The 12,493-nt window shown below is 49.0% G+C and overlaps 2 protein-coding genes across 4 annotated transcripts in view; one reads left to right on the top strand and one right to left on the bottom strand.

Annotated features, from left to right (window-relative positions):
- The window catches only part of TIMP3 (TIMP metallopeptidase inhibitor 3), a 49,538-nt gene extending 37,472 nt beyond the window's left edge, over positions 1–12,066 (top strand). The window contains exons 2-5 of the mRNA XM_084794237.1: positions 1,336–1,418; positions 5,903–6,014; positions 6,814–6,935; positions 8,078–12,066. Of these exons, the coding sequence (XP_084650363.1) occupies positions 1,336–1,418; positions 5,903–6,014; positions 6,814–6,935; positions 8,078–8,275 (515 nt within the window). The 3' untranslated portion in view covers positions 8,276–12,066. The remainder of the gene's footprint in view (positions 1–1,335; positions 1,419–5,902; positions 6,015–6,813; positions 6,936–8,077) is intronic.
- The window catches only part of SYN3 (synapsin III), a 435,938-nt gene that overhangs the window by 270,176 nt on the left and 153,269 nt on the right, over positions 1–12,493 (bottom strand). The gene's annotated exons all lie outside the window — the stretch shown is intronic.

Genomic DNA, 12,493 nt, shown 5'->3' with positions numbered 1-12,493 from the left:
GATTTCATGTTTGACTACAAAAGTGGGATCCAGGCTCAGTAAGCAGGAAACCCCAGAGGGATGAGGATGTGGCTCTTCACTAAGATGTTTTTAAAGCAAATAGATGAATCAAAGAATTTAGAAATATTATGGGATATCTACAAGGGAGGAGGATAAAGGATACAGCAGGATGAGTGTGTGTGTGTGTGTGTGTGTGTGTGTGTGTGTGTGTGTGTGTATGTATGTAATACTCTTTTATATCCATAATATTCTATTCAACACAGATTTCTTGAATATTTACTGAAAGTGGGTGGGTGAGTTGTGTGTTTGTTCCACGTCTGAAGGAACTTGAGGTTGGAGCATCACTAGCATCTTAGAGCTAAAGGGTTTGGTTCTCAGCTCAACACCAGTAAAAATGCTTCCTTTCTGCAAAGTCCTCGCAGGAGCCCCTCGGCTGCCGCACTGTTCCTGCTGCAGCCGCAGCCTTTCAGCAGTTCTTATAATTAGGTGATACCTGAGGGAGGGTAGGACCTGGAGGAGATGAGGGAGGAGGCCACAATCGGGATGTAAAGTGAATAAATTAAAAAAAAAATTAGGTTATCCCCACCCCTACCCCCAGCACACGCGATGACGACTTACTTGCTGCCGTTATAGTTTTCCCTTTCAACCCCCGGGGTCCTTGGTTGCTCTGTGGGGCTCTCTTAAAAAAAGAACTCTTAACACTGCTTTGGAGGGAGAGAGTCTTTTAAAAACAGTCTAGTAGAAAGAGAAGGAACAGACTCTTAACCATCTCAGTCAATCCCTCTTCGTCCTGTGGGCTATAGTAATGACTGGAGATGACGCACACCGTAGGAGATGGTGGAGATTGTTGACTGTTGAGTGCAGTCGGTGTGCACTCAGAGTGCCAACTGTCACAGTCCCTCCTTTTTTGGTGCTAAGGATAATGAGTCTAATTAGCACTTATCGATGGAAGCTATGGAAAAGGCAAGGGTACGTTTCACCTGCTTTGTCTCACCTAGGATCTAGACTATTGTGAATTCTGTTTTAGGGATGGGAAGCCGGAATCAAAGTTTCCCACTTGTCTCAAGTCACAACAATGGGGCTGGGATGGAGACCACTCATTTAGGCTTCCTCAGACCTACACTTGCTTTGCAGTTCCTTGCTTTGTGCTGGACATGGTGGCGCAATCTGAACGCTGAGTTGTGGTGCTGAGAGAGGTGGGGTTCATCACACCCCTGTGGATAAGCCAGGACATGAAGAGATCCTTATGAAACGGGGGTCAAGAAAGAGGTACCCCTTCCCGGTGTGGTTCAGACCTTCCTAACCCCATCCCTCTCTGCCTTGCTCTCTCTACAGTGATCCGGGCCAAAGTGGTGGGAAAGAAGCTGGTGAAGGAAGGGCCCTTTGGCACCCTGGTCTACACCATTAAGCAGATGAAGGTGAGTGACATCATTACTGGCCCCTGGAGAGACCTTAGGGGATTTGCCAGGAGAATCATGGCCAAGGGAAGTCAAGTGGTTGGAACTGGAATGTGTATTTGTTCAGTGTAAAAGCCCCAGCCAGCTCCCGGGGAGCCAATGAGGCAACCAGAAGACACGGTGGCTGCTTGCTCCAAAGACAAGCATAGGTAGGTATTCGGAGATACCTGTTAGGAAAAGCTTAGCCAGCATTAGAACCAGATGGCAAGACAGTTTTGTTATTCTGATGACTATGGGACCTCCGTCCAGCTACTGCCCTTCTGTGGCCTGCCTAACACCTCTAAGATCTTCATCTTGGACCACAAGATTCCCAAGAGCTCTTGTGAGCTGACCTGTGGATGTACCCACGTAGCCAGTCACTATGGCTACGTGATTAGGTGTCCATCCCTCCAGTCTTCCCGCTGAGTAAGTGCTGAGCACAGAGCCCTCTCTCTTGTTTCCTGGATCCGCTTGTTTTCCTGCATTATAGCTCATTAGGAATATTTGCTAATCATATACACACCATCATCAGACCATACACTCAACACTTGAAAGTGCCTGAACCTGCTGGAATAGTCTATCATGAGGAAAACACAGAGAACCCATGTCCTAGTCCTGTCGCTACTCCTAAAGAGCTCATTGACCTTGGCCTAGTGCTTTTCCAGGCCACAGTGTTACCATCTTTTGGTAGTGTGGAGTGGGGCTTAGCACCCCATAAACCTTCACTGTTCAAACATTCTAGCTGGTAGTGTTGTTTCTAAGCAGGAGCCAGTAGAAGCTGCTGTTAGCTTATCCTTTTTACCTTTGCCTCAGTGGCATTAAGGGCCGGGGCTCCAGCCTGAATAACCAAGCTGGTCCTCTACCCTGTGCCTTTATATGCACCTTGCTTATATACCAATCTCTGTGTTTGCAGCCTGTGAGCCCATGAGGCAGTCTCTCTACCTTAGGAGAGGGGAGAAGCGATAGTCACTAACTAGCCACAAGTTCAAGATGGGCTGTGCAGAGGTCCATGTGAACTGCCTGCCCTTTTACTTATTGCTGGTCTTTGCATCTTTGAACAGCTGTGCGTGGAGGGGTGTCTGTTATGTAGCAGGCAGGTCTTGGAGACTGCTTCCCTTCTAATTAAAGAGATGGAGGCGAGACCCAGAGGTCTGAAAAATCCTCAAGAGGAGACAAGTGTTAATGCCCAGGCTGGACTTGTCTTGGGGGTGAGGGGTGACTCACCCCTGGGTGGAGCCCTGCTACCCTAGAGGCTGACCTTCAGGCCTCTGTACTCCCTCTTGAGGCCTGTGGCTAGAGGCATTAACTCTGTAGAACCTGTTGCTCTGGCTTCAATTGTGGAAACACTCCCAGGCTCTTGGTTATGTAATGTTCGGCCTCAGCCCCTGGCCAGTTGCCCTTGGCTGCCCGAGCTTGGTCATGAGAGCAGCTTATGTCTTCAGACAGCCTGGAAGCCAGGAGTGGGTGGAGGTGGAAAGCTGGGAGAGGAACCCCAAGCCCCACTTTGCAACCTCTGGCCATGGAGGCCCCTCTCCTGCCTGTCCTGCAACAGCCTGCATTGTCAGAAACTTCGAGGTTGCTGTAGAGCAATAGCTGGGAGGCAGGAATTCCTAAACTGGCTTGCCTTCCTTCCTGCCCTCAGGGCTTAGAAGCCCTTTAGAGCCCCAGAGGCGTTTCTGTCAGCAGAATGTCCCTGGTTGTTGTCACACCCATTAGTGGGAGTTGTTTAGAGGCTAAATAATTGCACTTTCACCCACCAGCCTGCCAGCACACCACTCCCAGGCTGTCTTGTTTTCTGTTCACTGTTCTTCAGCTAGGGTCATGGTGTTAGGGTGATGGGTATTCAATATAGTAACCTTTCACTTATTTATTCCTGATTAGGTTCAATGAGAAGTAATATGGCCAGCGTCATGCATTTAATTAAGGGCAGATATGAGTCTCAAGTTGAGGTTTTAGGGGGCCTTTCCTAATCAAGGGGGCTCCTAATCAAGGATGTGCAGCCTACAAAATGGTGTGACAGGAGCTTCTTTGGGGGAGGGACTGCTTCTCTGAGGTTGGTGAGGTGGACACGTCTCCCCAAATCTCCCTATAGTCTCTGGCTTTTCTCATTAGCCATATCTAACATCTTTCATTAAGTTTGAGTCACTTTTCCCAGCCCCGTGTTAGGACCCATATAAACTGGTCAGTGCCTTTTTATCTGCAGGGACCATCTGCCTGCATGTCAGAGCAGGTACTGGATATGCCCCAGACGATCTGCTAAGCCTTTGCATTATGCAAAAGCCTCATGCCAGGGTTGTGAAACAGCCTCATATTTCTCTTCTCAGTGGTGAGGCCACAAACATTTGCAAGTTACGTAACAAGACAAGAGTGTTTGACTGAGACACGGCAAGCTCTAGGGTCTTTACCATCGGGTCTTAGAGGACAAGGAGATATAACTAAGTATTGGGCTGGCAGGCAGACTGCTTATTTCTACCCACTGTGGGGGCTCCCTTCACCTGTTCATGGGGGGGGGGACTTACAGGCCAGGTTGGCTTTGCTGGTGTGTGATCTAGAAGGTGGCTCTTGGTACGCAACCTGCAAAGGGTGCATCAGAAGTGTTTGCCGGAAGTGAGAGTCAATCAGGGGAGGCTGGCACTGGCCCTGAGGAGGTTTTGCTGTTGAGGATTGGTCTACCTCAGGGGGTCAGATCTGGAGCCGGACTGAAGGAAATTCAAGGACATGAGAAGCCAGCACAGCTGACCTCTGAGGACAGGCACACAGCTTTCCTTCCTTCCTTCCGTCAGGCAATGCCTTGAGTGACCCAGACCCACAGGATGGGGTGAGGGGTGAGCCTTTAAAGAACATTGAGGGAGTTTACTGTAAACCTGTCCTTGGAGATTAGCTGGGGTTGAGCTGTGGTGCAAAGGTGGAAGTTTCCAGAACTGGCCTCTGTGATTTGTGGGGGGTTGGAGGGGTGCTTATCTCCCATCAGGACCATGGGAAAGCAGTTTGTTTTGCCAGGGGCTATTGTTTGTGCAGCACAGACATGCTTTCAGGCAGGCTGCAAGGGGGACAGCACGTGGGGGACATTATGTCCCAGTTGGTCCCAGGAGGATCCCAGGGGAACATGTGCTGGTCATGTGCTTTGCCTGTCCTAACTGGGGCCAGGACAGATCTGTGGGCCAGTTGGAATGTGCTGGGCCCTTTCCTCAGTGGTTTGTCTAAGCAAATGAGCAGCAGCAGGGTTTCCTCCAGCTACAAGACCCCTTGACCTTCAGGCCGCAGGGAGCCATTGTCCTCCAAGGCTTGAGAGTCTTATGGTGCAAGATTTTTATCTAGCCCTTGCTGGGACCTACTGTGCTGTCACACACTGCATCCACTAAGTGTTTAGTGGAAATATTTGCCAAAACCTGAAACCTCACGAGCAGTTAGTGACTTGGCACGGAAGTCAGGGTAGCCCATTCTTTGCGGGCCATGGTGATGGTATTGTTCACATCGGGAGTCTTAAAATGTATTTCCTGGGGAGCCAGAGTGGTACTATCCTCCAGCACCAAACAGCAGCATTCTGGTCTGACCCATCAGCCATGCTCCCCACTGTGGTATAGCCGAACCCCAAGTTTTCTTGTTCTCTTGGGAAGCCCCAGCGGAGGAGAAGGGTTCAGAAGGTGTCTACTCCACTGGGACAGTGCACTCCGTAAATAAGCAGAGGCCTCTCTCTAGACTGTGCAAGTCCAACAGACGGCTTTGTGCCCTGTGGACCACCTGCCTCTGCTAGCCAATTGCCAGTTAGAAGATGAGGGAGAATCAAAGGTCTATCAGGCCTAGAAGGTTCTTTGTGAGGCACCAGTGGGGTATGCTGTCTAGCTCGTTTTAATTACCTGGGTAATTTATAATGCATTGTTGTATTTTATAGCTCTTAGGGTAGGGCTAGCGGCAACCAGACATTCAAGGCCCCTTGAGGGGTAAGGATCAGGCCAGGCCTCACTGTCCCTGTCCCACCTTCCCTGGCTCACAGCTGACAGAGTGGCCTCTGTAGTGTCCTCATATGAAAAATGGAGTTCTCGGTACCTATTCCTTGTGAGGGTGTTGCATGTAAATATGCTGCTGTGCATACCAGCGTGTCACAGAGCTGTCACGTGTAGGCCAGTTGGCTATGCCCTTGGGACTTGCAGAGAGCTCTGGGAGCCTTTCTTAGTCACCGCTTTGGATCTGTGGAGAGGGATGTTGGGGTTTGAGATGTGTAGGTAGAGGAATGGGGTGGGGCAGCTGGATGGAACATGTACCTGGCTGGTTAGGAAGACACCATCCTGGCTCAGGGAAAAGGGAGATGGCGTCCTCGGGTGTTCAGGGAAGCCTGTGGTAATGGTAAGTTCATAGCCTGCAGCTGTCTGACTGCACAGGGGAACCAGAGACTCAGATGCACTACACAGCAGCATGCTGATTGGGCCTTAGGCCCTCTCTCATGATCATGTTCCTTTTGCCCACAGATGTACCGGGGCTTCAGTAAGATGCCCCACGTGCAGTACATCCACACGGAAGCCTCTGAAAGTCTCTGTGGCCTTAAGCTAGAAGTCAACAAATACCAGTACCTGCTGACAGGTAAGAGTCACCAGGGGCACCAAGGCACTGGTGGGCCTGCCAGAGCTTGAGTCAGTGGCGTCCTGAGGGTCATAGCCATGTGTCTCACGAAGTGCTGGTCTCGCTTACCCACTGCTGGCTGGAAGCTTTGGCTCCATTGTACACCTGGCTGTGTCCTGATTTTCATGATATCTCAGCTTTGATATAGTGAGAAAGGGGTTTCATCTTCTATAGCCCTTGACAGCCAACCAGTTAGGTCTGTTGTATGTCACAGGCCAATCGTTAGGCTGTTGTAGGAATGACAGTGTGCAAAGCCCTCCCCCCCCCCTTTTTTTTTGGTTTTTCGAGACAGGGTTTCTCTATCTCTATGTAGCCTTGGCTGTCCTAGACTCGCTTTGTAGACCAGGCTGGCCTCGAACTCACAGCGATCCGCCTGTCTCTGCCTCCCGAGTGCTGGAGGAATTCTTTTCTTTGTTTGTTTGTTTTGTTTTTGAGACAGGGTCTCTCAGTGTAGTCTTGGCTGTCCTGTACTAACCTTGTAGACCAGGCCAGCCTCAAACTCACGCAATCCGCCTGCCTCTACCTCCCAGTGCTGGGATTAGAGGCGTGCCCGGCACCCGGAGGAATTCTAAGACCCGATGGCTTTGAGACCTTTGGCAGAATGCTCAGTATCTTAAGCTCCATTATCCTCTAGAAAACAGGGCCAGGGTTCATGTCTCAAGGTGTCAGGGAAGGTATCACAAAGCCAGCGTCGGTGCCTGGCCCTGGCAGTGTAGCGCTCTAACGAACGCCTGTTCCCTTGTCTCCAACCCCACTTCAGGCCGCGTCTATGAAGGCAAGATGTACACAGGGCTGTGCAACTTTGTGGAGAGGTGGGATCACCTCACGCTGTCCCAGCGCAAGGGCCTCAATTACCGCTACCACCTGGGTTGCAATTGCAAGGTGAGTTCTAGGTGTGTGTGTGCGCGCGCGCGTGCGTGCGTGTGTGTGTGTGTGTGTGTGTGTGTGTGTGCACGCGCGCGTGTGTGCATACACACACACGTGCAATCTGGAAGGAAGCTTTGGTTCCTGCTCTTCTGGGACAGACAGGCTGCTGGGGGTGGTACAAGGGTGGTAAGGAATGTTGCCCTGGGGCAAGGCAGGCATGAAAGCTCTGAAGAAGAATGCCTTTGTTCTGTATTCACTGGCCTGGATGGTGCCTACTTGGCAGCTGCTGGGTTATGAGGGCTCTTGAGCATCCTGGCTCCTCCCAGCCGTTCAAGGCCATGACAGGTACAAGAATTTTTCCCTGGAGGGTTCTGCCAAGCTGTCAAGTGGGTTCACTCTGACAGCTGACTCACCGGGGTCCCTGCCCAGGTGGGAAAGCTGGCTGAGGCCCGCTGCCATCAGCTGCCATCCAACACCTCTCTCTTCAAAAACCAGGTTCAGTCCTTTCCCCAAGTACAAGGTCATAGGAGGGAGTTGAGTCTCTCCCCTAATCCTCAGAATAATGTCACATGCTCTTAATTACTATTACTTCACTGTACGGGTAAGAAACCAAGGCGCAGAGATCTTTGCTGTAGGATCCTGGGCTGCGTAGCTTGCTGAGTCTGATTTCCAACCCAGGAGAACTTTCTTTTTTTTTTTTTGTTATTAATTTATTCTTGTTACATCTCAATGGTTGTCCCCTCCCTTGTATCCTCCCATTCTTCCCTCCCATTTTCCCCTTATTCCCCTCCCCTATGACTGTTCCTGAGGGGGATTACCCCCCCCCTCTATATTACCAAGAGGAGAACTTTCATTGTTTTAGTTCCTTTATTTCCAGTGGTACTCTTCCCCTTCCCACATCTAGTCTGGGACTCATAGGTCTTGCAACTTGGAACAAGCTGCTTAAGCTTTCTGAGCCTCTGTTCTTTTTATTTATAGAGGGGCGTTAGAAGTGTACCCACTAGAGGCACCGTGTCTGGGACCCCAGTAGATGCTCAATAGTAATGAGCTCGTAGCTCCTACTGTCAGCGTGACAGGGCAGGGGCACCAGGGTTTGGAGCCAGGCTGGGCCTGCTATGACTCAGCCCCCCCTAACTGTGGCTTGTGTGTCACTGCAGATCAAGTCCTGCTACTACTTGCCTTGCTTTGTGACCTCCAAGAACGAGTGCCTCTGGACCGACATGCTCTCCAATTTTGGCTACCCTGGCTATCAGTCCAAACACTACGCCTGCATCCGGCAGAAGGGAGGCTACTGCAGCTGGTACCGAGGATGGGCCCCTCCAGACAAGAGCATCAGCAACGCCACAGACCCCTGAACCCAGACCTGCCCCGCCTTTACCTCCTTCCCATCCCGCTGAGCCTCCCGGACACTAACTTCTTCCCAGATGATGACAATGAAATTAGTGCCTGTTTTCTTGCAAATTTAGCACTGGGGGGGGGGGGGGACACTTAACGTCTCTGCTGTCTATAGAGTTGATTTGGAAAAATACTCTCTTGGCTCTTCCCCCCCCACCCCCCCAACCATTTTCTTTTTGGTTTTGACATCATCACCCATTTCCATCTGAGGGGAATCTCTGGTGCCAAGCCCAGAAAGAATGAGGCATGTATTCTCCTCTTCATGGTATATAATCTATATTTTTTTAGGAAAACAAAAAAGTGAAAAAGCTATCCCATTTGGGCATTTAATAGCTACTACTTCTCTTTCTTCTTCCTCTCGTGACCACCTCCTGGCCCCACTTCCACGTACACTTTTTTCCATGCCAGTACACAAAGTACACGGATAAAGAAAGAAGTTGGCAGAAGTCCAACTGTTTCCCACTCAGTCAAGGGCAGCAAGCAGACAGACGCCAGGTATTTGAAAGACCTTCTACACAGAGGATATACAACTGTGTCTGGATCATACGGTCTGTCTATGTCTGCATGTCAGAGAGGGGGAGGGAGTGAATAGACATACTGTAGAAATGGGTTCCCCAGTCCTCTGATACTTGGAATTGTCCAGATGTTTCAGATCCTGGAGCAAGCATCCATGTCAGAATAACAGAATGTTCTGAGTTGGTGAAGACTTAAACATCTGCCCGAGTTCAGCAGGCAACCTGTCTGTCTGTCTGTCTGTCTGTACAACAATGCAGACAAAGGGCTGGGATGAACATCTTTGCTCCCATGAGATGTTCCCCTGGGAATACTTGGGGAAGTTTGCCTGGACTCTTGCCAGCATGTAAGCTGGGGAAACACACACTATCCCACAGATACAGTCAAGCAGATTTGGGTAGATAATACTATTTCCAAAGTAGCGTTTGGCTCATCCAGCGGGACGTGTTTATATACACATTTGCATATACCCACAGGGGATTATGAGCTAATTTTTATAGGACACAGAATTCTATTCGATGCTGTTAAATATGCAGTTAGTTTAATCTCTTTTCTTTTGTTGTTGTTTGATGGGAAATTGTGACATTCCAAGTTGACCCTTTTTTTTTTAATCCGAATTAAAATTTGAAACTCTGAACACCGTCAGCACACTCTTGTCCCTATAACTGAGGTCTATGACCTCTCATCTCCTTTCTCCCTTCTGCTTTGTGTTTGGGGCACCCTTCATTTAATTGCCTTACTGGCCAGCTGATGGCAGGTAAGTGTGAGTGTAGGGTAGGGGCCTTCACATGAGAGGGACAGTCGCACAGCGTCCTGCCTCAGTGGAATGCTTCCTTTCCTGGATTTGAGGGACAGCATACACCTCTTTCCCAGCTCAGTAGTAGATGGGGACGGGGGGACATCACCTTCTGAGGTGGTCACCTCAGAGGACGAGCACGGTTGGTCACCAAGGGAGCCAGGCTCTGCCGTCACACTATAGGCCTTTCGTTGTGGTTGTATTTTTGTTTTTTTAAATAAAACTATAATATAAAATTTCCTATTAAATAAGATGTATTTTAAGTTTTAGTGTTGAATGCGATGTCAATAGTAGGCGATAGTGTATGTTATAGTTCGAGATGGTGAGGCGGTGGCATTTAACACAATTACTTTCTGCCTTTGTTCAGACTGTGGGTATTTATCCTTTCTTAGTATCATTCCATTTTAGGAAACACAGTTATCAATTATAAGTAGAGAGAGAAAGAGAGACAACAAGTTCCGGTGCCTGCCCCACCCCACACACACCAATGCTTTGACCAGGTGTTTGATAGACTAGCAGGGCTGGAAGACAGTTCAGGCTGCGGGGTGTCAAGTTTCCTCTTGGTTGATTTTTTATTCCCCTGTGCTCACAGGGAACAGAAGGCACCCCCCCCCCTTTCCTGGTCTGCTGCAGGAAGAGCTGCGATCAGAACAGCAAGCTGTTAAGGGGTGATGCTCTGACTTACTGTTTGGGGTTTATTTCAGCCTCGGAGTCTCCTAAACACGGAGCTCCTGGTCTACCCTGCTCATGTTGCCCTCCCATATGTGTACCCCAGTGTCTGTTCCAAGATTCCATTCTCAATCTCTCCTAGAGGGAGACACGGGGTGAGGCCTGGGTATGTGGCACGCACCGCACGTGAAGTTAACCTGAAGGCAAATAAACTCAATTGGCAGAACCATAGCCCCAGTTAGCTGGCGAGGCCTTTCAAGATGGACAAGGAAGGGCCTTTTGTAAAGTCACATCATCGGAGGGCGGTTTTTGAGCTTTCGATAAGCTATAGCTTTGTTTATTTCACCTGTTCACTTACTGTATAATTTAAAGTCATTTATGTAGCTGCGACACTTTGATATTTCAATCATATCATGAATGTTTTATTTTGCTAAATCATGTGCCATGTGTAGGCTGTCATGTGTACACTGTGTCTAAGAGAAGAAAAGAAAAGAAAAGAAAAAAAAAAGAAACCCACATGTCATTTTTTTCTGGATTCAAATTCTATAGTAGAACGGAGGGTAGAATTACTGGGACCCAAGCACTCAGCTAGACGGGAGAGTCAAGGAAATAAAGGTACAACAGAGTCCTCCAGCCTCCTCCCCATGGCATCCTAAGGGTGGGAAGGAGAAGGGAAAAACAAAACAAAACAAACAAACAAACAAACAAAAGACAAAGACAAAACAGAACAAAACCCAAAACTACACCGATGTCCTTGTCCTGTATCAACTATATCCCTGGTTCATCTGTCACCCACTTTCCAAGACCTTTCTCCCACGCAACCAGGAAGCCATGGTTTCTGCCAAGTCCAGGGCCATGACACCTGTGACTCCAAGCTCTCTTTGTCTCATCCAGGCATCTTGTCTGCCTCCCAACCAAGGAATTCCTATGCATGGGTTTTTTGCTTCCCAGGCTAGCCCTCTGCTCTAGCCTAGTGTGTGGAGCTTAAGGAGACCCAGTGCCTAGCGTCTCCAGCCCGAGGCCTGCCATACACACACTGTTTCACGGTGTGCTTCTTAAGCAATAAAAGGCATGATGAGTTGAGGATAGATCTGTCCGGGAGATAATGTGGGCCCAGGAAGTCTTGCTACCCTTCCCTGACTCACACCAAGGTGGCATTCAGGTGGTTGGCTCCCAGCTATTTAAAAATGCTGCTCTAGTGATTGTATCAGAGAGAAAAATAAAGAAAACAAGTCTTAATGGCAGAAGCATAATGGAAGAGGCGAGGGCAGGAAAGCCAGGTCTCAACAGATCTAATTTGGCTTTTTTTTTTTGTCGTTGTTTTTCAACACAGGGTCGTTCTGTGTTAGCCTTGGATGGCCTGGACTCGCTTTGTAGACCAGGTTGGCCTTGAACTCACAGAGATCTTCCTGCCTCTGCCTCCCTGAGTGCTGGGATCCAAGATGGCTATTTGGGTTGAGGAGGAGAGGGCCCAAGGAAAATGACCACGGTTTTGGAGACAAGGAGTGCCTTAGATTCTTTGTCAGCTTTTCCTCTAGCAAGTCAGCTGTGCTGAAGCCCAGGAATGATGAAGAGACACCAGCCAGCGGGAGACCCCATCTAGAAGGGATGTATTTGTTGCTAAATTCTGTAGCACTGTTTACAGCTTTCCTCCATGTTATTTATGAATTTTATATTCCGTGAATGTATATTGTCTTGTAATGTTGCATAATGTTCACTTTTTATAGTGCGTCCTTTATTCTAAACAGTAAAAGTGGTTTTATTTCTATCACAGACCTGTCGTCTCTTGCCTTCTTGGGTCCTGACTTGGGAGGTTAGATCGATTATCACAGAGGGTCCTGCAAGCAGATTCTGCCTGTGTCCCTCTGGCCCCTGTACACAACCTTCTTCCAACCCAATGTCTACGGCTTGGGCCACCTCAATTAAATTCTTATTTTTTGCAACAGATTTCAGGAAAGGTATCCTTAAGCTCCTCATACCTGCTGGTCCAGCCCTAATTTCACTCTCTTACTCTACTGGCAGGTGCTTCCCTAGTCAAGCGATTGCTATCTGACCAGTGGTGGATGGTACGGGCCTGGGACCTGTCTCAGCCTTCCTGATTTTCTTTCTTTCTTTTTTTGTTTTTGTTTTTGTTTTGTTTTTCGAGACAGGGTCTCTCTGTGTTAGCCTTGGCTGTCCTGGACTCACTTTGTAGACCAGG

The sequence above is a fragment of the Acomys minous genome (assembly GCF_964271855.1).
Source record: "Acomys minous genome assembly, chromosome: 9".
Classification (NCBI taxonomy): domain Eukaryota; kingdom Metazoa; phylum Chordata; class Mammalia; order Rodentia; family Muridae; genus Acomys; species Acomys minous.
This window is presented reverse-complemented; position numbering and strand designations above follow the sequence as displayed.